Below are 26,876 nucleotides of genomic sequence, written 5' to 3' on the forward strand. Positions count from 1 at the left end.
CATGGGATGGAGGAGATAGGATTGGAGGAGGCGGTCATGGGATGGAGGAGATAGGATTGGAGGAGGCAGACATGGGAGGGAGGAGATAGGATTGGAGGAGGAGGACATGGGAGGGAGGAGATAGGATTGGAGGAGGAGGACATGGGATGGAGGAGGACATGGGATTGAAGGAGGAGGACATGGGATGGAGGAGATAGGATTGGAGGAGGAGGACATGGGATGGAGGAGATAGGATTGGAGGAGGAGGACATGGGATGGAGGGGATAGGATTGGAGGAGGAGGACATGGGATTGGGGAGATGTAATCTTGAGGTCTCTGGACCTGAAACGCATCAAAGTCAGACCAAAGTAGCGCAGGGACTACTTTGAAGTCATTGCGACTTGAAGTCGCACAGATATGAACGTTACTCATTGGAAATCATGGAGTACAACTTGTCATGCGACTTTGAAGTCCCCAAGTCGCAGGACAAGTCGCACAAGTGTGAAAGGGGCCTAAATAAACCACATTGTGCGTTGCTATACAAGCATAATTGCCACCTCTCACAATTACATCTGCATTCATATGGGTGTATTTTTCAAACCGTAAAATGTTGCATTTGAAAAAATACTCTCAGATGAAAGGTAATGTAATCTAACTGGAGCCAAAACATACTTCTTTTGGTTTTGTAAAGCATAGGAAAGGGTTAAAACATCTATCTGGTTTTAAATGTTGTGGGTGACCCCAGAGAGAAGATTTTCTTTTCTTCCTGTTTTGCCTGACACCTGTCCCCTGGACTGGAAGTGGAAGGGAAAAAAAGTTGAGCATGAAGTGAAGTTATTGTAGGATCTGTAACGGTGTTTGGGGGCTACCCCTTTCCACAGAAACACTCAACTATAGAACATTCTACAAAAAGAAAGACACCCCACCCTTTTCCCTGGATGGGACCGTTGTGGTAGTGATTGACCGATATCGGTTTTTCGTTACCGATACTGATATTTTGGCCATTGCATACCGGTATCGGCCGATATTGGCCGATGTTTTCGTACATTTTTATATTTAGCACTTGACAAGTACTCTTGTGAAGGGATCTGGGGGTCCCCAAACCCCTCCTCTGCACTTAAAAGCATTCAAAATGCCAAGTTTGGCTGTTTTGAATGCTGTAATTCTTTTGAATCTGGCTCCGAGTACCTGGAAGTGATGTCATGACATCACTTCCGGGTTTTTAGATGGAGACCCGATCAGAGCCGAATGCGGCTTTGATCGGGTCTTTGGCGGCCATGCAGGCTGGTTGCCTGGGTCTCCCGGTGGGGCGGGAGACCCGGGCAAGCCGCGGAAGGCGGCGGGAGGTGGGGGGGACGTCCCATCCCGCTCCTTGTAATGACAGCCGAGCAATTTCTCAGCCGCATCGGTTGTCATCACAAGACAGCCGACAGTCGGCTATGGACGCCGGTACCGGGGTGATGCCTCTAGCTGCAGGCGCCACTCCAGTACAGCACTTTCCCGAAATATTGGCAATATCGGTAAGCTCAGGGGCCGATTCCGATATATCGGGGAAAGTGCACATCGGCCCTCGATATATCGGCTTTGCCGATAATTGGTCGATCACTACGTTGTGGCTGTGAGCGTCTGGCGCTTACACAGTATTGGGGTGTTTATCATGGACAGGCACTTGAGTGGAGATGTCTTAAGGACTCCCTCTGTGGGGATTTATGATTGTTGGCTTCTGCACGGAAGAAGGGGTCTATAGGCAATAGTATATGGGAATTGAGGTCTGGCATTGGTTATTTTGCTGGTTATTACACTATCGTGTTGCGGTGAAGGGAAAAGAGTGAGAGGATTTTCTCTTTATCTCCGTCCCCCCTGTCTTTAGATTACAGGTCACCTACAGACCCGTCAGGTTTTTGCTCTTCTGGTTTTTAATAATTCTGTTTGATCTGACACTTGGCTTGGTCATTTGATGGACACCTGAACTTTTTTCAGGCTGTATAAGTGTTGGTAATTCTTCATATTTGGATCCTGAAGAAGCCCACCGAATAGGGCGAAACGTGTCGATCCTGAATTACCCACTTTGTATCTAACATTTGTAGTCAGATTCATGATTTGTATAGATAATTGTGCTATGGTTACCTTTTGGATGATTTTAATATTTTTGATGCATTAATAAATGATTCGGTTTTATATTTGTGGATTATACCATTATTTATGTTAGGCACCATAAAATCCCTCTCTTTCTACTACCTTAATCTCCAATTGGGGAAAAGGGTGGGGGTGGCTTTCCTTTTGTCTAATTTGGGGATAGTGCCGTGGATTTCATCAGATAACAAAGCTGTCAAGGCAGAAGTCCCCCCCTAACTTTCTTTTACTATAGAACATTCTACATTCCTCGGTGTGACATTAGTGCTGCCTCTAATCTCCTTTATCCTCCCTGAAAACAAACAGAGGATTGTCAGGGGAAGAGCCTACAACAGGTATGAAGGACAAACATTTAGTGGAGGGTCTAGCTGTTTCTGTGAATATAGGAAGCCTTGAAAACAGATATTAGAAAATGCTGTAGCTTGTATCAACCTATTTAATGAACAAGACATTTCCAGAGTGGAAGGGGCTCTATAAGGGCCTGTTTACACCAAGGAGCCACGATAAACACACAGACACCAGTGTGCTGATGCACTGTTTACATCTTTTTTTTCGCAGAACTTTATTGAAACATGACATTTCAAAAGAATTCAATTCACCACAGCATTATGATTCGGTGGTTTCTAATGCTGCCTGAGGCCTTGATGTGGAGAGTTTTCTGAGCCTCCTATTCTGGTGACAACACACAGGGGCAGACTGGCAACTTTCGGCCCAGGGGGCAAGTACAAACCAGAGGCCCATGGTGCAGCAACTTGGCCTCCCCCTCCCACTCTCCCTCTTCCCAGCCTCCTCCTGACCCTCATTCCAGGCTGAAGCCCTGCTTCAGGTACTCTCTACTCACCGGCTGAATCCGAGTTCCCAACCTGGCCAGCAGGGGGCGGTTGGGGGGGAGCTGGGACAGCTGGGTTGGGGCTGGCCAGGGGAGGAGAGTCTCCAGTGGGGCATGGAACTGGCCTCTGCTCAGACACAGTTTACACCATCCATGCTGGAGGGGGGGGGCCTGCACTCTGTCCTTTGTGTTCAACCCACACTCAGTAGGTCAGTGGTGGGCACTTTTTACTACTCTCTACCAGGAATCCTTTAGGCATGTCTGTGGCAGAAGCAGTGCAACCTTTTAACAGGACATCAGAGCGGCCCAGGGGGCAATTGCCCCCCTGCTCCCTGGCCCAGTCCTCCCCTGACAACACAGTCATCTGGACAGCCATTGAGAAAAAAATCTCCAATAGGCCACAGACAGCAAGAAAAAGCTGCCAGGGGCTTTAAACCCTTTCTCTATGCGAATGAAAGAAAAGTATTTTTAATGTGATCTGTGTCCCTCGTGGAGATTTCTCTCCATTTCCTGTACCATGACACATTTTGCATTTGAAAATCATAGACAGTGTAGTACCTGTCTGAACAATGAGACTCAGCTGGTCCACTCCTTCTTCATATCCCCGTGGAGAAAACTGCAGCTTGATTTCAAAGTCCTGGCCCCTGCGGACAACCAGTTTCTGACAACCAACATCTCCTGTATGGTGATTACGATTATTGGTTTCACAGTCCAGGTCACTGTTCTCCAGGTACAGAGCTAAAAAAAGAAGAAAAATCATGTAAGTAAAAACAAAGTCCTCCATAAAAGCATGAATTATTATTTCCATGTAGCACCCCCCCTAATATAGGATATAAGGTACATTTAGATTTTTGGCTCCTCTGTAGTCATTGGAGCAGCTATTGATTTCTTTGGGCTGTTATAGATTTCATAGGCTGCAGGTTTGATTGCTTTCCCCTGCATTCTGGAGGGCTGGGAGAGTCAAATGGGCAACTTGAATATTTATTGTGCTTTAGTAAACTCCTGGGAGGTTGGCCCAGTAGGTGGCTGGGGAGGAACATAAATAGCCTGGGGTCTGGAACAGCCCTGTTCTTGTCCTGCTGGAGAAGTTCCCAACCTCAGGGGCTGCTGCCCCTTTGAGGCAGTTCTGCTAGAGTCTGATGATGTTCAACAAGGTCAAAACTATAGCAGAGCTGAGGGGCCTCTTCCTAATTACTCCTGGAGCTAAGGATTTGGTCTAGAGAACCCAATGAAAAGCGCCTGGTGGTAGCTGTGAGGTTTGCAGCTGCCATGGGAAAACAAACACTTAAATGGAACTTCCACCAAAGGGGAAGTTCTGCTTATTTGCATTCTTCCCCTGTCCACTGCCACATTTGGCACTTTTTCGGTTTTGACAGGTAACCGCTCCCACTTCCGGGTCAGATCGTCATGTCAATCTACGAGGATGTTCGAGCCCTCCTCCTTCCCTCCGAAGCCTTCTGGGACACACACAGGTCCCAGAAAACTGCAGGACCATTCAGAAGGTGTGGCGAGCCGCATGCACAGTAGGAAACTGGCTGTGAAGCTGGAAGGCTTCACTGCCAGTTTCCCTTGCCTAAGATGCTGACGCATGCACCCGGAGTCGATTGAAGAACCAGCTCAGGTGCTGACATCACTAGATCCCTGGACAGGTAAGTGTCCTTGTCCTAAAATATAATATTATCAGTATCTGTAGCTATTGACTTTTTTGGGGGGGGAGACTGGAGCTCCTCTTATGTATTGTTGCCTGGTCACGGGGTATATAATAGGCATAATAGACATTCTAGTTTTCCAGTATGAAAAGAAAAAGATAAAAGGGGTTGTGACACAGAGAGACTATTGCTCATGAAAACAAACAATGTCCAAGCTGGACTTTGAATTTGTTTGATAAGCAATAAAGTGCTCTTTGCCGCAATCCCTTTTAGGTTTTGTTTATCCTGGTGAATCCCAGGGATTTGCAAGGTTACATGCATAGGATAAGAACTGGTGTCCAACCACATATACATACCATATACTGTATAAATACGCACAGTAAACAGCATATTAAAAGTAAATATGAGATGCTGTATTGTATGTCTCAGCCCCGGTTCACACTTATGCGATGCGGGAAGGCTGCGAATTCGCAGCCTGTTCCCGCATCGCAAACGCACCCCTGGGAGTTCACACTGCCATATGCGATACGCTGGGGGTGTCAATGTAATCTTAATGACACCCCCAGTTTGATCGCATATCGCAGTGCGATCTTGGAGTTCACACAGGATCGGATCGCACAAGTGTGAACCGCTGTGCGATCCGATCCTGATGCGGCTGCAAAAAAGGGTCCTGTGCGTCTTTGCTGCGGGTGCGGTGCGAATTTAGCAATACAAAGTGTATGGCTAAACTCGCACCGCACAGCCGATCGCATGTAATGAAGGAGCAGTGCGCTCCGACATTACATGCGATCGCCGCAGCCGCATCAGTGTGAACCGGCACTGAGTCACTGTAATAAAATGTATATAAGCCTTGACAGCTCCAATATTTAGCTAAAATACATTCAATATTTATATTTTGTGAAAGCATATTAGAAATGGCTAACTTCAGATTTAATGAGCAACTCCACCAATCAGTGATTTATTAATGCTGCCAACTCTGCAATTGTCTTTAGGTCAGAAAGTTCACACAATTTGTCTTCATCGGAGTAATCTGTAATTCACTGGCAGTCATAATCCAGACAGCACTGGAAGTATGCTCCTTGAAGACTGTGCTGGGTAACTTCATCCACCTCTCCGTGTCCTACAACTTCAATTACATTCAACTGGATTTGAATCTGATTGATGGCTGGAAATACCATTTTTTTTGCAGAGAGAGAGGGAGTCAAGTGGAACATGGAACATGGTTCCTCTATGGTTCCCTGAGTCACAGTAAAAAGGTATCTGACTGGATGCTGGCGCGGCCATCTTGGGTCAGGCAGAGTCTACTTAAGACCCTGCCTCCCAGGCTTGGCGTGCAATTTGTGTGTGTGTAGCATAGAGACAGGTCACCTTCTGTCAGGGACAGTACTAGCATCAGGGAGAGGTTCCAGACGGATAGGGCAAGAGTAAGGATAAGCTATCTTTCCTCAAAACCTCCCAGTGTGGGTGCAGACTGGCCATGCAACATTCTGCCCCTCAGGACAGATGCCGTTGGTGCACAAGAGACCTACAGTTTTACCCTTCGTTGCAACATTCTGTGAGTGCGCCTGTAATGATATCCCATACTGGACACACAAAATGCTGTAGCAAGCGGACATGTTGTTCAGTTATCATAGGTCAGCCATGACAGTCTTGCAGAACAGTTACACATTGCCGCAGTAAATACCCCCTCCCTCCTCCTTTAATTCATGGAATGCATAGGTTTTACACTTCAAAAGAGCCGTTATATCAACTCAAAGAAATCAGAAACCAGCGCTTAGGCCTGTGCAGAGCTCTAAACAGCTAATTGAATCCAGGCAGGATGTCTGTTTCTGTTGTCCAGACCTAAAACTTTGACCAAATCCATTAAAGATACCCAGAACTAATGGAGATTGTGAAAGGCAATCATAGAGCTCTGCCCAATTCAAAACTTAAAAAATCCACACACGATTCATAAACTCAGACAGGAACATAAAACATTAATAATAAGTAGATATTTGGATGAGAAATGTCGTACTGAACGAATTAAGGTCATACATGACCACACTAGCACATATAGAAGGGAAGATAGCTGTCAGATGCCTCCTGGGTGACAGGTTTATCTGAGCTACCCTGTGTTTTGTATCCCTGGATGCGAAATTCAATGCTGAACAATAATCTATCAGTTTCAAGAATGCAACTGATACATATTGGAAGATATGCGTAGTGATATAAAACTGCCCATAAGGGAGGGACCCAATATTGTCATAAACCCAGGACAGCCCATGGACACTCTTTTATTGGTTAGGGGCATCTGTCAACATCTCTTTGATCCAAGAGAAAAAGGGAGATGCCTAACAAGTTGAGAGTTCTCTTTCACCATCAAAACAGGAACATCTGTCAAGCTTGAGAACTGATAACACCTGGCTCATCGACTGAACTCTGATAACACTCAGGACAGTGATTGCAAGTATCCTTCCTCCTCAATTCTACCTCATTTTTCTATTGCTGAAATATGTCTCAATTTTTTGAAATACCTTTTTTCTGTAAATATTTTATTTGCACCAACTTTGACCTTTTCATTATTAAAACCTAATTTTGAAAAGTGTTAACCTTATCCCTAAACTCTTAATGCAAGCTAAAAAAAAGAACCTGTCTCTTCAAGAGTGCTACTGTATAGAATAAATCCTATGAACATTCCTGTCTGTGGTAACAGTGTGTGTTACAGCCGATTATTCCAAAATCATAATTGGTATTGCTAGAATTACAAACTTCCTCCTGCTCAGACCAAACATTGGTGGTGGCATTTAAAAGGTTAATTGCTTAATTAGCCCAGTGACAATCACTCTCAGGCTGCTTGCACCTACATTGTGGTCCCACGAGCTGGAAAATCTTTGTGCAGGGCGCATCTGAGATTGGCATGGTAACGTAAGTGACAGCGGGGTGTGAGATTGGCTGGTCCTTTGTCACAAGTTAGTAAAAAGGACAGGGATCTGATACCCCCGTTCGTCACAGCGCCTGGTCGGGTTGCTTTCCCACTGGGTAGTTGTGCTTTGTTGAACTTTAATTTTAACAAACTGTGAATAGCCGGTTGGTAAGGAGTGGGCGGTCGCTGCGTTTTTAACAACCGTTGAGTCATCAACTGTCAGCGGAGAACCCCACTCCATTGAAGTCTATTACACGCAAAACTTAATCTGCTGTAAGAAAATAAGTCCCTGACCCTTTAAAAAAATGCAGCGGCTGAAAAATGCGTAGATGTGAACATGTCTCATAGGAAATCATGTTAAATATACTGTAGTGCGTTTCTCAAAACCGCAAAACACACAAAAAAATGCATAGGTGTGAACCTAGCCTGAGTATTTACTGCCGCCGCACCACGCTGCACCTCCCCATATGTCTGTATAGTGGGGGGCCAGTACAGAGCATGCAGTGGGAATGTCTGGGACTCCTCATGTTGCATTGTGTCTTGTTCCATTCGTTATTTGGATCTTGTGTTGTCTTTGTTGAATGTAACTGTATTTTAATAATTTCCCTTTGGAACTAAAGTATTCTGAATCTGAAATACAAGCTGGTAGATGGCCAGTAGAAGGGAGCGGGGGGAACGGTCTAGAACCACAATGTACGGATGGAAAGCTAAATTACTGAGAGCTGTACTGTGTAACTCATGGCTTCTTTTCAATCTTAGAATGGATTTGCCAGGACAGTCCTTTATCCTTGCTCTCAGTCCCACCAATGTTGTGTCCTGGGCCATTTCCCAGTTACTGCACATGCACAGGATTGGGGCAGCAAGTGAGTGGTCCCCACATATTTAAAGGCCGATTCCGGGAGGGCCACCCACTAAAGGGTGCATGGTGCCCGGTTTCCACATATTTGGATGTGGAGGTCTGGGTGGGATCAACCCATAAATGTGGCACGATTTGGGTAAACCCACCCGAAAAGTAAGTGGATGAAACTATGAACTGGGTTAACAGTATTCCAGGATCTTGGACCATAATATTGGTAAGTACGTGTATTTACCATTTTTACATGGCTTCATCAATACTGACAAGAGCCAAAAGTGATTTTGATGGCTCCTCATTGTCAGGCTTGGTTCATATGTGTTTTTAGTGCTTTTTTGCAGAAACGCACTACAGTCCATTTAACATGGTTTCCTATAGGACACGTTCCAATTGCATTTTTGGAAAGGATCAGGGACTTTTTTTTAAGCGTAAAAACGGTGCAATTTTGATTCAATAGACTTCAATAGAAAATCATGTAGTGCATTTCTTGCTGTGATTTGTGCTTTTTTTTTAATCCGCCCAACAACAAATTGCCTAAAAAAAAAGAAAAGCATAAAAAATGCAAAAAGCATTAAAAAACATGTGCACTGGAAAAAGCATTGCAGAAATGGATCAAAAGCAAACTGCGTAGGTGTGAACCAAACCTCAAACAGTACTACTATACCCTACTTTTCATCTTTAAAGTGCCTGTCCAACCAAAATTTATATTTTAGTTATAGGTGGAGCCTGGTGGGGTGATCAGCCTCTGGCTTCTTATATATCCTTAAAGTGATACTAAAGTCTTTGTTTTTTTTTTGTTAAAAATAACAAAAATGTTATACTTACCTGCTCTGTGTAGTGGTTCCTCCTCTTCTCGGGTCCCTCTTCGGCTCTCCTGGCCCCTCCCTCTTGTTGAGTGCCCCCACAGCAAGCAGCTTTCTATCGGGGCACCTGAGCCGTTTGTCCATTCAAACACAGAGCCCTGGCTCCGCCCCTCTCTCTCCTCATTGGCTCGCTGACTTTGTTTGACAGCAGCGGGAGCCAATGGCACTTCGCTGCTGTCTCAGTCAACCAGGAGAGAGAGTACCTGGGCATCTGACTTTCTCATGCAACATTGCTGGATCGAGCGGGGGCTCAGGTAAGTATTAGGGGGGCTTCTGTACACAGAAGGTTTTTTATCTTAAGCCCCGGTTCACACCGATGCTTTGCAAATTGGGTGTGAATAAAAAGTGGTACGCGGTGCAAGTTTGCATTGCAATTTTTTTTTTTACATTGTGAATTCTGCTTAGTATGTTCGCTTTTCATGCAAATTTAGTGCGAACTTGTGAGGGGAGTGGCCACATCTGCGATTTTATTTTCTATAAAATCTAGGCAATAAAATAAGTAAATAAATTTGCAGTAATGTGAACACTGGACTGCAATTTCAATCCAATCCTTTAGAAGTCTATGGAGCTGAAATTCGCACCGTACTAAACTCGCACAGGACCCGGACGCACGGATCAAATTTGCACTGCATATATGTGAACAGCCTTATTTGGAAATAATGCTTTTTTACATGACATGCAAATCTATGCTTTTCGAATCGCATCCGATCCGCATAGACTTAGATAAGTGTGAACCAGTTCTTACACATATCAAGATCTTCCTGCTATAATTAATTACTAACTCTGTTCCAGCCCTCCTGGAATTTTTGGGTCCCTCCGTCTGCCTGCCTTGCTTGTTTAAGCCTATCCGGTTACATTCTCCATGATATTAAAACCCAACAGGGAGGGAGTCAGATCCTCCTAATGAGCACAGCAGGTGTGCGGAACTCCAGTGCAGATTTCTCCAATAGAATCCCCGAGAGGCAGAAGAAACTGTCGGGTTGTTCAACTCTCCATCATCTGCCAAAAACTGAAAGATCAGTTGTGTGTGAACTGACACTTTAAATATTGGATGCATGAGAACTGACATAGTTTTGGTAATGGGTCTGAATGTAGGGAAGGGTTTGGCGTGGTGGGCACAGCTCTGCTCCTGTACACACCCAGAATGTGCCCACACTGGGACGCCGGCGGTGGGATTAGTGAGTGTAATGCGAGTTTTCCTATATGTCATTGCTGGTGAGGAGAGCACAGTGCAGTGCAGACCTAGGACAACCTTCACAGTCTACTCCTCATTACACGTTACACTATGTACTAGGGATCGACTGATTATCAGTGGGGTCAATTATCGGCGGCCGATATTCCATTTTTTTGAAGTAATGTATCAGCCACAAACTTGCCGATATTACTTCAAGTGGTTGTACCGCCAGATTTAAAAAAAAAAACAGTATTAAAAGCAGCCAAACTTGGCGTTTTGAATGCTTTTAATACAGAGGAGGGATTTGGTGTCTTACAGACCCCCGTTTCCTCCATAAAGAGTACCTGTCACTGCCTATTACTGTCCCAAGGGATGTTTACATTCCTTGTGACAGCAATAAAAGTGATAAAAAAAATATATATCGGCACCTTATATTGGCTATCGGCCTAAAGCAGGGATGGGGAACCTACGGCCCGAGGGCCGTATGCAGCCTGGGAAGTCATCTGGTCTGGCCCCCCATGCAGCTGAGTCTGTGTCTCAGCTGATTTGTCAGAACGGAGCCGATGCTTTCTGTATTGTTGCGGCTCCATTCTGACAGCCTGAGTGAGTCACAGCCGGAGTGATATCAAATGCACTCCGCCTGTGACCAATACAGGAAACATCGCCTCTTCCTCCAGCGCGACGCCGCTGCACGCTACACTTCTCCTAGCCAGCATTTCCCGCCAGCAGCACACACACACAGCAGTACCAGCCAGAGCCAGCTGTACCTACCAGCAGTACCAGCCAGCTGTACCTACCAGCAGTACCTACCAGCAGTACCAGCCAGCTGTACCCACCAGCAGTACCAGCCAGCTGTACCTACCAGCAATACCTACCAGCAGTACCAGCCAGCTGTACCTACCAGCTGTACCTACCAGCAGTACCAGCCAGCTGTACCTACCAGCTGTACCTACCAGCAGTACCAGCCAGCTGTACCTACCAGCTGTACCTACCAGCAGTACCAGCCAGCTGTACCTACCAGCAGTACCTACCAGCAGTACCAGCCAGCTGTACCTACCAGCATTACCAGCCAGCTGTACCCACCAGCAGTACCCATCAGCAGTTCTTTTCAAAACGTACCACCACAAAGAGTCGACTGCACTCCAGACTGACCGACGTAAACCTGGAAAACCAGTTGCAAGTAGCAACATCATCAATACCAGCACATCACAAAAATCACCAAACAGAAGCAGTTGCAGCCATCACATTAGGGGGGAATTAATTAAATGTTTGACCAAATATAACAGGCACATTTTAAAGTTGATAATTTTGTACGGCCTCCGAAGGATTTTATAAATACCCAAATGGCCCTTGGCAGAAAAAAGGTTCCCCATCCCCGGCCTAAAGGGTGGCCAGAAAACCAGTTTCGGCCCTGAAGAAACTATATCGGTCGATCCCTACCATGTACACTGTGCCATTGTTCTTCCAGCAGCTTCAGCCTCTGGACTGGTATCTGTCTTCTCTTACCTCGTTCACACTAAACTTGCACGATTTCAAAGCCGCATTTCAATCCAACTTCGGTGGCGACTTGAAAGACATCTGTGTGGGTTTATGTGCAATATTTCTGATAGCAGCCGCCCCCACTTTGATTTATTTTAGTTATTTTTATATGTATGATTATCTGATTCACTAGCGCAGGAATTTTCGTTATTAGGTTATTTACACATAGTGCAATGGCTCCATAGACTTCAATGGAGTCACATAAAAATGCATAGAAAACGCATTTAAATACGTTTTGGTGCATTTCCTGCATGACAACAGATACCTCATCCCTGGCAACAAAAACACATCCCAAAAATGCAAAACTCATTAAAAATTTTTCAATAATGCATCAAAAATTCTTATGGAAAAACGGACCCCAAAAACACAACAGCACGTGCATAGCCTAACCCTAGCCTAAAGCACTACTATCAGCCCGTCCCCACATGCCAAGGTTCTAGATGTAATCCTGGAATCTGAACTATCCTTTCAGCCCAACATCCAATCACTTTCCAACCTCCGCTACATCTTTAGAATACGTCCCTTTCTAACCAATGACACAACAAAGCTCCTAGTTTACTCCTTGGTTATCTTTCGCCTCCACTACGGCAACCCCCTTCTCATTGGCTTACCTTTACATAGGCTATCCCCCCTTCAGTCCATCATGAATGCTGCTGCCAGGCTCATCCACCTTACCAACCGTTCAGTGTCTGCTACCCCTCTCTGCCAATTCCACTCACCCAACAAATTAAACTAACAACAATTTACAAAGCCACCCACAACTCAGCCCCTAGCTACATCACTAACCTGGTCTCAAAATACCAACCAAATCTTTCTCTTTGTTCCTCCCAAGACCTCCTGCTCTCTAGCCCCCTTGTTGTCTCATCTCATGATCGCCTCCAGGACTTCTCCCAGCCTCTCCCATCCTTTGGAATTCCCTACCCCAATCTGTCTGACTATCTACAAATAGAAAATAAAATAGCCTGCTAACAGATAAACCAGCAAAACCAGATTTTGGTGCAATATTCAGTTTCAATCTAAAGGTTCCCCATGCTACTAGACACACTCAGTCTGATGGCCAGCATCATTCAACTGACATTTCTGACCCCAGGTTGTCCTAGACCCACCCTTGCTTGTGAATGGACAGTGAAAGGAGAAGCAGCACAGTGATCAGATCATCTCTCAGTCCTGATTGGCTCAGGATGGTGGTTCTTCCTTCCACACTCCAGTTCTGCTGTACAGCAGCTGATATGAGGTCACAGTCAGGTACTTCTTACATTTAACAAATAACATTTATCAATGTATTTTTTTTTCCTATAAAAATACCAAACATGTTATACTTACCTCCTCTGTGCAGTTGGTTTTGCACAGAGCAGCCCTGATCCTCCTCTTCTCGACTCCCTCTTCTGCTCTCCTGGCCCCTCCCTCCTGTTGAGTGCCCCCACAGCAGGCAGCTTGCTATGGGGGCACCCGAGCCGAGCCACAGCTCCGTGTGTCCATTCAGACATGGAGCCCTGCCCTGGCCCCGCCCCCTCTCTCTCCTGATTGGCTAGCTGACTGATTGAGCAAATAAGGAGGGAGAATCTCAGACACCTGAGACACTTGTGGACATCGCTGGACAGAGACGGGGAATGCATTAAGATAAAAAAAACCTGACTTTACAACTCCTTTAACAACTTGCCGACTGCCCGCCGCAGATATACTGCGGCAGGCTGGCTCGGCTGCGCGAACCGCCGTGCCTGCCCCCATTTGGAAGCGGGGAAGCCGATCCGATTGCCGCCGGCCACCCGCGATCGCTCCCTGCTGAGACAGAACGACGATCTGCTGTTGTAAACACAGCAGACAGTTCTCTCTGGAATGATCACAGGGAACCTGTGATCCTCCTATTCGGAATCACAGGTCTCTGTGTTGATTCCACAAGTCCCTCCCAAACACTCTCCTAGGCTCACACTTAACCCTTTGATCACCCCTTGGTTAACCCCTTCCCTGCCAATGTCATTATTACAGTAACAGTGCATATTTTTAGCACTATTTACTGTAGTAATGTCACTGGTCCCCCCAAAAAGGCCAAAAATGTTCGTTGGGGGTCCGATCTGTCCGCCGCAAATGTAGCAGTCCAGGTAAAAAAAAAAAAAAAATCGCAGATCACCGCCATTACTAGTAAAGAAAAATATAAATGACACAAATCTTTCCCCTAGTTTGTAGACGCGATAACTTTTGCACAAACCATTATTGGGAATGATATATAGAAGAAAGTGAAAAATATTGTTTTCTTTTTCAGAATTGTCGCACTTTTTTTGTTTATAGCGCTAAAAAAAAAAAAGAAATTAAAAAAGAAATACCAAAATATGTAGCAGAAAACAAATTGGCCTAAAATGTTAAAAAAATTAGATTTTTATTTTTTTTTCTTTGGGAATGTTCTATAGCATTTTTCATATGTGAAAAATATTGTTGTTGTTTTTTTTTTTTTTTCAGAATTGTCGCTCTTTTTTGTTTATAGCGCAAAAAATAGAAATCACACAGGTGATCAAATACCACCAAAAGAAAGCTCTGTTTGTGTGAAAAAAAGGATACACATTTTATTTGGATACAGCGTCGCACGACCGCGCAATTGTCCATTAAAGTAACGCAGTGCGGAATCCCAAAAAATAGTCTGGTCATTAATGGGGCAAAACCTTCCGGTCCAGAAGTGGTTAAACCTACATAGTGTTTAGCTTTAGGGTGGATGTAATCCCGAACAATGAGAATTGTTACCTTTTGCTCCGTTATCACAGAGAGAATCTTATTACATCTATTCAATGAGTGCCAAAAAATTCCTGTGGATCTTGCCAGAAATGTTAGGAGCTGATCACATCCTGTGCTACACTCATACCAAGTACACTGTACTGTTCCTATTCCTGGAAATTTCTGTGAACTGCAGAACAGAAGGGGTTCTGTAGTCATAAAACAGCTTCTGTCATAGGTGAATGACAACACTGCTCACACTAGTATGTTGCTTAGTGAGTGTTGTCACCAAGGACAGGAAGTATGTTACTGATAGGGTCTCCTGGTGAAAAAAAGAGAGAAGACTAATGCAGTCATCACATTTAAAGTTGGCCATGTATGAGCCATGGAACACTATTTTACCAAAAGTATTGGGACGCCTGCCTTTACACGCACATTAACTTTAATGGCATCCCAGTCTTAGTCCGTAGGGTTCAATATTGAGTTGGCCCACCCTTTCCAGCTATAACAGCTTCAACTCTTCTGGGAAGACTGTCTGCAAGGTTTAGGAGTGTGTCTATGGGAGTGTTTGACCATTCTTCAAGAAGCACATTTGTGAGGTCAGGCATTGATATTGGACGAGAAGGCCTGGCTCACAAGTCTCCGCTCGAATTCATCCCAAAGGTGTTGGGGTTGGGTTGAGGTCCGGACTCTGTGAAGGCCAGTCAAGTTCTTCCACCCCAAACTCGCTCATCCATGTCTTTGTGCACTGGTCCAAATCACTTGGTGGCGGGGGAGATTATAGTGTGGGGTTGTTCTTCAGGGGTTGGGCTTGGCACCTTAGTTCCAGTGAAGGGAACTCTTAAAGCAGAGTCCCACCCAAAAGTGGAAGTTCCACTTTAAGAGCTTCTGACCCTCTGACCGGCCACATTTGGCATGTCCTTTTTTTGGGGGGGTACTAGTTTTGACAGGTACACGCTCCCACTTCAGCTCGGAAAGGGTTAACAGTGTGCCTAACCAGTGTGTAGTGTGTGCTGCTTTTACTAAGCAATGTTTTTACAGCCACGTAGCTGCTCTCCGTAGAGCCCTGTGTTGTTTACCAACACAGGACTCTCTTCGGTCATTCGTTTTGCCGATCAGCAGGTCCCGGCCATAAATCATTGGCCAGGACCCACTGATTGGTTTGTGCTGCAGCGAATGACAGTATAGCCCGAGTGGTGCGTGAACCCCCTACCTAGAAATGCTGGATTATGTATATATATATATAGAGATAGATAGATAGATAGATAGATAGATAGATAGATAGATAGATAGATAGATAGATAGATAGATAGATAGATAGATAGATAGATAGATAGATAGATAGATAGATAGATAGATAGATATAGATATATGATTGTGCAGCAGGGCCATCCTGTAGCAGTAAAGTGGCTATAGCCAATTATTCCTAATCGGGGAGATTGATTGGAAAATGAACCAATCTTTTGATTGAGGAATGCATGGCCACCATAAGGCCTGCCATACCTGGTTCGAAACTTGGCCGGTTCAGCAGGAACTGGCCGAGATTAGAACCATTAACCACTTAAGCCCCGGAAGATTTTACCCCCTTCCTGACCAGGGGGTATTTTGCGATTCGGCACTGCGTGACTTTAACGGACAATTGCGCGGTCGTGCGACGCTGTACCTAAACAAATTTGGCGTCCTTTTTTTCCCACAAACAGAGCTTTCTTTTGGTGGTATTTGATCACCTGTGCGATTTTTTGATCACGCGCTATAAACAAAAAAAGAACGTCAATTTTGCAAAAATAGCAATATTTTTCACATTTTTTTATATGAAATTTCCCCCCAAAAAAATGTAAAAATCTAAATTTTTTAACATTTTCAGCCAATTTGTTTTATGCTACCTATGTTTGGTAAAAAAAATCGCAAAAAGCGTATTTTGATTGGTTTGCGCAAAAGTTATCGCGTTTACTAACAAAGGGAAAGATTTTTGTCATTTTTGTTGTTTTTTTTTTTAACGCGTAATGGCGGCGATCTGCGATTTATTTTGCGGTACTGCGACATTGGGGCGGACAGATCGGACCCTTGACTGACATTTGTGACACTTTTGGGGTTACCAGTGACATTTCTACAGTAATCAGTGCTATACATATGCACTGTTACTGTAAAAATACACTGGTAGTGAAGGGGTTAACTTTATTTGGGAGGGAGGGGCTGTGTGTATACCTAGGGGCGTGCTTTCTACTGTGATTGGCTGTGGCTTGAGCTGTAAGGACACTGATCAACGGATCTACATACTAGATCCGTGTGATCAGCGTCTTTACAGCGAGGAGAATGACAGGTGGCTTGTTTACACAAGCTGCCTGACATTCTCCCTCTCCCCCGCCGATCGCCGAGTGACCGGGGGACATCGGGTCCGCTGGTCACACGCGCGGGGGGGTCCGTGACCACGCGGGAGCGGGAGCGCGCCTCCGGCGGCGCGCGCTCGCTCCCTAGGCCCTCACAAGCTAGTGACGTAGCCCTACGTCACTTTGCCTGTGAGGGGCTGACTGCCGACGTAGATCGGCGTTAGGCAGTCGGCCAGTGGTTAATGGTCAGGCTGAATGTACCAAGTTTGATTGATCGGCTGCTATAGCACAAATCACTGTCTTCTCCTGGTGGGGACAGCTTGCCCCAGTCATGTGCCGATTCCCCTGTCAGCGCTGTCTGCATTGATTGGGGGAATCGTTCAAATTTCTTTTCTGCAACACGTGGCTGCAGGAAAAAAATTTGCAGAATAAAGCAGATTGTACAACCAAATTGTACAGTGTATCGCCAGCATAAGAATTAACAAGCTGCAATATATTCATTTTTTCCTTTTTGGGTTTAGATACACCATTGTTACATTTTGATATGCCTTGGTAAAAACATAAGTGCCCCCCGCCCCCCGTTATCATTAATAAATCAAACCCCACTTCATAGAAATCATCATTAGTAAATCTGACCCCGTTTTATAGAAATTCCTCCATTCGCAGAAATTCCTGCTCACCACTATGTCACGTTAACCCCTTCCAGCCCAACCAGTGCCCCTTTAACTGGGTCTTTAGTAGTGATCGACAGATATCGTTTTTTTATTGCCAATACCGATATTTTGGTCATTGCATATCGGTATCGGTAAGACCCCAAACCCCTCCTCTGCACTTAAAAGCATTCAAAACGCCAAGTTTGGCTGTTTTAAATGCTGTCGTTTTTTTAAATCTGGCGCCGAGTACCCGGAAGTGACGTCATGACATCACTTCCGGGTTTTTGCATGGAGACCCAATCAGAGCCGAATGTGGCTTTGATTGGGTCTTCGGCGGCCGTGCAGGCTGGTTGCCCGGGTCTCCCGGTGGGACGGGAGACCCGGGCGATGCCGCTGAAGGCGGTGGGAGGAGGGGGGGACGTCCCCTCCCCTCCTGCTCCTTGTAATGGCAGCTGAGCGGCTTCTCAGCCACATCGGTTGTCATTACAAGACAGCCGACCGTTAGCTTTCGACGCCGGTACCGGGGTGATGCCTCTAGCTGCAGGCATCACTCCGGTACAAGCACTTTCCTGGAATATCGGCAATATCGGTAACCTCCGGGGCCGATTCCGATATATCGGGGGAAGTGCATATCGGCCCTCGATATATCAGCTTTGCCTATAATCGGTCGATCCCTAGTCTTTAGGCCTTATTACAAGACCACTGACAGTCCCACCAGCTCCTGACCATTACTAGAGACTGACAGCTCAGTTACCATGCTGGAAGCCCCCCTCCGCACAGAGACCTCTGCCCCCCATGGACACATGTGGTCAGCGTGTTGGCGTTAAAGCCCCCCCCCCTTCCCCGAAGCAAGACGTTAATTGTAGACATGTGCAATGTTAATTAAGTCCTCTTAGTTCTACAGAAACAGCTCTTTAAATTGATCTTTGTTGGCCATGAAAAGACTTCTTGTGACTTCTACAACATTCCATCTGTGACCTGTCCTCTGGCAAGCTTGACCCATGCCCATCACCAAATGTCCCCTGTCCTCTCTTTGTCCCAATCCTTATCTGGTGTGACAATTTTGACATTCCTTCCTGTCGGTGATCTCTGCTCTCACATAGGTTGGAGTACATCCCTGGCAGTGCTGAGGCTGAATTCACTGTGTATGGAATTTTAATGGAAAGATCTGCTAGTGTTTATCTTCTAAAGAGCTTTAAAGAGCCTTTATTGAAATTATTACTCATGTTCCCCCCAAGGGGGACACTATGTAGACGAGTTACTGCAATAACATGTTTCCTTCCCAGATCCCCGGTCCTCGCTGTAATAAAGCCTCCTGAAACACAGCGAGTCACGCTGGCAGTTCATAAATAACTAAAATATATTTAAAACATAACATTTTTCAGTTGCAGAGTATAATAATGGCAAACACGACTGCACAAATCAGGAAAAATATATCTGCATAAAGACTATGATGACATCACAGCATACGAAGATACCTTTCTAATTCTTTTCTGCATTTTTAAAGGTAACATTGTACTGCGAGGATATGAAGGCTGCCATTGATCAACCCTTCTTCTGGAAATGCTAGTTGTCTGTCTGTCCTGATGAATAAATGACTTCCCTCAATGGGTTCACGCCTGCCCCGAGCCCCCAGGGTGGCCACTCTATGCAGAATCACGTACCTGTACGTGATCCTGCACTTCCAGATCTGAGACACGCACGCGCGCGCCAAAGCTTTTGCTTTGACTGGACACAGCGGGAGCCAATCAGTGGGTCCGGAGGACTTGGTGTCCACTGGGACCCGCCAATCGTTTGGGAGAGAAGCAGAACGTCGTTTACAACCTCTTTAAGGGAGAGGTCTATTGTTGCCGGCTGCTGGAAGCTCTATTGATGCTGGGAGATCTGATGTTCCTGATGGGGGTATAATGTTGCTGGGGTGAACCTTTTGTTGCTGGGTGGTCCATTGTAGCTGGGGGACCTAATGTTGATGGGGGGACCTATTGTTGCTGAGGTGGGGTTTATTGATGCCGTGGCATCTATTGTTGCTGTGGTGGGGGTTCATTATTGCAGGGGGGGGGGGGAGTCATTTGTTGTGTGAGGGATCCATTGTTTGTCCGTAGAAGTCCACAAAGCAGGGTTTTTGAGATATGTGAATTATTGGTAACGAGGACTCCTTTGAGCAGTACCTTTGAGGGGGTTAAGAAGACACCAGGTGAAAAATGAAAGTACATATAACGAACATGATCTGCGTTCGATAGTCTGGCTATGTCACATGTGTGAGGGTAAGATTTGGTTAGTGATAAGGCTTGGAAATGTAAAGCAGATCTTCATCGTCTTCTTTAACTTGAAAATCCCACAACCACTGTTACACAATCAGATATTAACTTTTTTTTTTTTTTTGAATGGGGTTCGGAGTTAAGTGGCTTTTCTGAGGGACCCGCTCCTCCTGCTTTCTCACCTCAGTGAGGATGACATCACCCCTCCCCAGCCCGAAGCTTCCTGAGATATCTACATCACACTTCTCAGGAGGCTTTTGGCTCAATCTCCACCGCACTGCACATGCCTGGTGGTACATCATCAGGGGCCGGCTCAAATAACTAGAATATGACAGCAGGACTCCTGATGATGTCAGATGAGAAGATGGCAGAACGGGACCTGGAGTGCTTGGATGGAGTGGTGGCGTACACCAAACAACGCTGGTTTCACTGGGTGTGTATGAATATTTTTTATGGGCAACCCAGTAGACAGGTAAGAAGGTGGAAAAAAAATTATGAAGGGGGAATGACGTTCCTCTTTAAGTGTTGAGTGGTCAAGTAAGAAGAGGTTTAAATGTTGCAGAGTGCTTCTGTATCAGGGATGCTTAGAGGTGATGCAGCATGTGGTATATTAGGGTAATATCAGGAAAAGATCATATGTACATGTAAAGTATGTGGACTACAGAACACACACCATGGTGAACTAATTCCAAGACAAAATGATCGTCCAAATTGGATTTTTCCTGATTATTCCTCTAACATCCACTGTGTTTGTTCAATGCATTGCCATGTCTACATGACCAAACCCAGCATGAGTGTTTATTCCACAATCGCTCAACTGAATGATCTGCCGTGCTCATATCTTTTAAGTGCCATCTCATATATGTGAACTCCAAGGTTATGAAGCCACAGGATAATAACAGGCACTTCTAAAAAATCGAACAATTGTTGAACTGTTCACTGACAGTACAGATATGGGAAAGCAGGACATTGGGCAGCTAATTATAGTTCCTACTATGCTAGAAATCTCTCATATTATCTTTGTGAATGTTTTGTGATCATCAGCCATAGCGCATAGCTGTGCTGACAATCCTTTAAGGCAGCATGGGAAGAATGCCGCCCTTATATTGATGGTCAGTGGGAAGAATGCCTCCCTTTTATTGGTGGTCAGTGGGAAGAACGCGCCCTTATATTGGTGGTCAGTGGGAAGAATTCCATCCTTATATTGATGGTCAGTGGGAAGAATGTGCCCTTATATTGGTGGTCAGTGGAAAAAATGCTCCCTTATAATGGTGGTCAGTGGGAAGAATGCCACCCTTATTTTGGTGGTCAGAATGCTACCCTTATTATGGTGGTCAGTGGGAAGAATGCCACCCTTATTATGGTGGTCAGTGGGAAGAATGCCACCCTTATATTGGTGGTCAGTGGGAAGAATGCCACCCTTATATTGGTGGTCAGTGGGAAGAATGCCACCCTTATATTGGTGGTCAGTGGGAAGAATGCCACACTTATGTTGATGGTCAGTGGGAAGAACGCCACCCTTATGTTGATGGTCAGTGGGAAGAATGCCACCCTTATGTTGATGGTCAGTGGGAAGAATGCCGTCCTTATATTGGTGGTCAGTGGGAAGAATGCCACCCTTCTATTGATGGTCAGTGGGAAGAATGCCACCCTTATATTGGTGGTCAGTGGGAAGAATGCCACCCTTATATTGGTGGTCAGTGAGAAGAATGCCGCACTTATATTGGTGGTCAGTGGGAAGAATGCCTCCCAACAGATGGCTAAAAAGACCTTTGGGTTCATGCAGCTGGCTCTTCCAAGTGGCATTAGCCCTGGAACTATGCAGGCACCATCAGATAAAAGATCAATCAGCCACAGGTCAAGAAACCCCTAGCAACTTGTGGTGGAACCCTGTGGTTCCACAGAGAATTAGTTGAGATGTATCAAGAATTATCCAATCAAATTAGTAAACCCACCCCAATTACATCTTGGCACTGCTTGTCTGAACACTAGAGAATTCAGGAGATTATAAGCACAGCAAAGGCAAACAGACTGTGCACTTTTGCAAGTGCAGTTGCGCTAATTTTTCCTAGTAAATGTAATGTGGTAAAGCTGCACTTTGTAAAGAAGATCCATGCAGGTGCAAGGAAAATAAAAAAAAAACAGCATTCTTGCACATGATTGGATGATGGAAATCAGCAGAGCTTCTCCTCATTTACTAAGCTGCGGGGAAAATCAGTGCAACTGCACTTGCAGTGCACAGTCTATTTCCCTTTAGTAAATCAACCCCAATAGTTTATTTGTGGTATCGTTGTACCTTCCAACTTTCTATGATAGGAAAATGGGACACCTTTTAGAGCAAAGGACTTTTAGGGCTCATTCACACTTGTGTGTTGCACATGTATTAATGGGCATTGCCACAACGCATGGCAACTCACCTGCTCTATGTGTGGTGCATTGGGGTGCCATTTATTGTAAATGGTACCCAATGCATTGTACAGAGTAGGCACAACAATCATCGCGCTACAGCACACCACAGCGCATATAGCGGGCTATGTGGTGGGCTGCGTTTTGAAGGATGGGTCATGCACATTTTCTCATCCAGGGTATTGGCAGCCTAAATGCAATGCACATTAACATGTGCCATAACATTCGTTAATGCTTGTGCCCTAATGCACCTTAACAAAATGCTTATGTGTGTCCTTAAAGTAGAACTAGAGGCAAAAACTTTTTTAAATTTTGGATAGAGTAAGGGAGGGTTATAACCCCTGACAGATTCATTTTCACCATCTGTGTCCCATTTCAGAGATTTCCCTTCACTTCCTGTCCCATATCCAAACAGGAAGCGAGAGGAAATTCCTGTAAATTAGGGGAATCCCTTAGGGACCCCCAGGTTACCAGATCTAGTGTCCCCAATGGAAGATTTTCCCTCTATTACTAATTTGGGATTTTCTTTTACTTTCACTCTCAATGATAATGGTAAACAGGACAAATAGAAAGGATGAATCTCCTTAACGGTAGCACAGACAGCAATAAAAACCGACAGGGGATGTAATCCCTCTGTACTCAATCGAAAACTAAAAAAAAAAGTTTTGCCTTTAGCTATACTGTTATATGTTTCTCTTCCCCTCAATTTCTCTCCATCAGTCAGCTAATGTGACCCCAGTGCTGAGGGAGAGAGAGGCAGAGGAGGGTCAAACAAGGGTGCTGGTTGTTAGTATGCCAGTGTCTAGAAAGTTGCATTGGTGCACAATGACAACCTGTGGCTTTGTGAAACTAAAAGGCATGCTTCATCCACTTACTGTTTATTGATTGAAATTTATTGATACATTTTTAGGCATTTTGTCAAGGCACCCCCCAAAGAAGCCTCAAGGCATCCCCCAAAAAGCCTCAAGGCACCCTCGAAGAAGCCTCAAGGCACCCTCGAAGAAGCCTCAAGGCATCCCCGAAGAAGCCTCAAGGCACCCTCGAAGAAGCCTCAAGGCACCCTCGAAGAAGCCTCAAGGCATCCCCTGAAGAATCCTCAAGGCATCCCCGAAGAAGCCTCAAGGCACCCCCGAAGAAGCCTCAAGGCATCCCCGAAGAAGCCTCAAGGCATCCCCGAAGAAGCCTCAAGGCAACCCCGAAGAAGCCTCAAGGCATCCCCGAAGAAGCCTCAAGGCACCCTCAAAGAAGCCTCAAGGCACCCTCGAAGAAGCCTCAAGGCACTCTCGAAGAAGCCTCAAGGCATCCCCTGAAGAAGCCTCAAGGCACTCCCGAAGAAGCCTCAAGGCACCCCCGAAGAAGCCTCAAGGCACCCTGGTTGAAAAAGGCTGCTTTAGGGCAACTATTACCTCCTAACCAGTCCAACCTCCTACTGTCCTTTAATTCTAAAGCTTCATACACGAAAAAAAATGTATGTATTTAGAGAGAAAAACTTTATGGGCCCATTCACACTCACTCACTAAAACGCATGTGTTAGCAAATGCTACCACAATGCACCTCCTTTATGTGCGGTGCATTGCAGTGCCATTCATTACAAATGGAACCCCAACACATTGCACACCAGAGCACAACGCACCGCAATGCACCACAACTCATATACTGTGCATTGCTGTGTGCTGATATTTATAAAAGGGGCTCATGATTCATGCTTTGTGGTGCACTGGCAGCCTGTTCATCATGAATGGGCTCCCTTAACACAACGTACATTAATGTGTGCCATAACACACAATAACTCTTGTGTGATAACACACCCCAATAGAGTGCTTAAGTGTAAATGGCCCTTTAAGGCAACATTCACACCCTCGCCGATCCGACCTCTACTGTCCGCTAATGACAAACCTTCTCCCACAAAAACTTTTCATATATTTGCAGACCTCTGCCATGCTTACCATCAGAAGACATGTGCAACGGCAAAAAAAGCCAGAAAAACCCAAAACAGAATTGTGCTGCATAGCAACCAGAATCTAAAAAAGTTTCCATTTGAAAGGTCACGCTGCTTTTACTGTACTATATAAAATAAGCCACGCAACTCAGGAAAAGTTAGAAGCCATAGCAAAAGCATTAGGCAGTCAAATGTTACACTTTATTATACAGATCTATACATCAGACCTACAATACAGATCTATACATCAGACCTACAAGAAAAGAAGGTCAGGAGGACAGATGACAGCTTCGCTATTACTAGTGATGTATAGTATATAGTACAGATTGTATATAGGGAACATATTATGTATATAGTGTATATTTTCTTTGGAGAAAATATGTATATACCATAGATAATGTATAAGGAACATACCCTATTAGTGTATAGCATATAATATGTATAGAGAACATACTGTATGTATAGAGTAAGGATTATGTACATGGGAAATATTATATACACAGTATACATTATATGTTCTCTATACATAATATATGTTATAAAGTATAGAATATGTATATGGAAAATATTTTGTATATAGCGTATATAATGTGTATAGAACATATTATGTATATAGCATAGAATATGTATATGGAACATATTGTGTACAAAGCATAGGTTGTGTGTATAGCATATATTATCTATAGAGAACATATCATGTATATAGCATAGATTATGTATATGGAACATATTATGTGAATAGTGTATATTATGTGTATAGAACATATTATGTATATAGCATAGAATATGTATATGGGACATATTATGTATATAGTGTATATTATGTGTATAGAACATATTATGTATATAGCATAGAATATGTATATGGCCCATATTGTGTATAAAGCATAGGTTATGTGTATAGCATATATGTATATAGCATCTATAGAGAATATATTAAGTATATAGCATATATTATTTATATGGAACATATTATGTACTGTATATAGCGTATATTATGTGTAGAGAAGATATTATGTATATAGCATAGAATATGTATATGGAACATACTGTGTATAAAGCATAGGTTAAGTGTATAGCATATATGAATATAGCATATATAATCTATAGAGAATAGATTATGTATATAGCATATAACATGTATAGAGAATATATTATGTATATAGCATATATTAAGTACATGGAACATAATATGTAAATAATGTATATTATATATAGAGTACATATTATGTATATAACATAGAATATGTATATGGAACATATTGTGTATAAAGCATAGGTTATGTGTATAGCATATATTATCTATAGAGAATATATTATGTATATAGCATATATTATGTACAGAGAACATATATATATATATATAGCGTATATTATGTATATGGAACATATTATGTATATAGCGTATATTATGTATATGGAATATATTATGTATATAGCGTATATTATGTATATGGAACATATTATGTATATGGAACATATTATGTATATAGCGTATATTATGTATATGGAACATATTATGTATATGGAACATATTATGTATATAGCATATATTATGTATATAGCGTATATTATGTATATGGAACATATTATGTATAGAGCGTATATTATGTATATAGCATATTTTATGTATAGAGAATATATTATGTATATGGCATAGAATATGTATATGGAACATATTGTGTTTATAGGATAGGTTATGTATATAGCATAGATTATGTATGTGAAATATATTATGTATATAGTAGATTATGTATATAGTATATTTTATGTATAGAGAATATATTATGTATATGGAACATATCATGTATATATCATAGATTATCCATATGTAACATAAGTTTATAGTAGTTTATATACATGTAGCAAACTCAGTAAAAGTTATGTAAGCAGTAAATGTAGCGAAGAAAGTTAGTAGAGCAGAGTTTGGGGTCGCAGTGATGGGCACAGTACCTTCTGCCATGGTCCAGCTCTTGCACTGACCTCACTTGCAGTAGTATATGACACCCTAACTATAGCAAAGAGTTTTTATAGTCTCAGGACACACCCCTGGGGGCGGGGCTGACAGTAGGGAGAACTTTACTCACACACAGACAGGGTGACACTTTACAAGGAGGGGAGGGGGGGATTGTTAACTCCTTCATTGCCTGCAGACAATCCCAGCATTATTGTGAATGGCTGTACGCCCCAGGATATCCAATCTGTTCTTACACTAATCTCTGTTTATATAAGTCACCAGGGATGGCAGATCTCAGTGAATAGATGTCAGGGAGTTCTGGGTGACCTGACACTGACAGCTCTGCTAGATTCACTGCAACACAAAAAAAGTGATTGAAAAGTAGCAACTCTCTTCTCTAGAATATGGATTGTGTCATATTGGAAATGTGTATTTAGCAACATACTTACAGTATGAAAGAAAGAAAAGTGATGTGTATTAAAAAAACAGCCAAAAAACATTTATATGTTTGCTTATTAGCAATGTTGCGTTTTAATGCATGCGTTCTGACACGCTGAAATGCATGCGTTTTGGTTCCCTATAATTAAGGTATTTTCTGTTCTGATCTCAGTGCCGCAGTGCAGTGTGTTCTGGACCTGAAGATTTTCTTTTTACTATTAATTTAACGGACAATTGCGCGGTCGTGCGACGCTGTACCCAAATAAAATTGACG

At 43.9% G+C, this 26,876-nt stretch overlaps 1 protein-coding gene across 1 annotated transcript in view; it reads right to left on the bottom strand.

Moving 5' to 3' along the window:
* Nucleotides 1-26,246, bottom strand: part of TGM2 (transglutaminase 2) — a 132,959-nt gene extending 106,713 nt beyond the window's left edge. The window contains exons 1-2 of the mRNA XM_082272015.1: nucleotides 26,161-26,246; nucleotides 3,500-3,679 (exon numbers count right to left, since the gene is read on the bottom strand). Coding sequence (XP_082128141.1) covers nucleotides 3,500-3,679; nucleotides 26,161-26,170 — 190 coding nt within the window. The 5' untranslated portion in view covers nucleotides 26,171-26,246. The remainder of the gene's footprint in view (nucleotides 1-3,499; nucleotides 3,680-26,160) is intronic.
* Nucleotides 26,247-26,876: the final 630 nt, after the last annotated feature.

The sequence above is a fragment of the Pelophylax lessonae genome (genome assembly GCF_965119305.1).
Source record: "Pelophylax lessonae genome assembly, chromosome: 11".
NCBI lineage: Eukaryota > Metazoa > Chordata > Amphibia > Anura > Ranidae > Pelophylax > Pelophylax lessonae.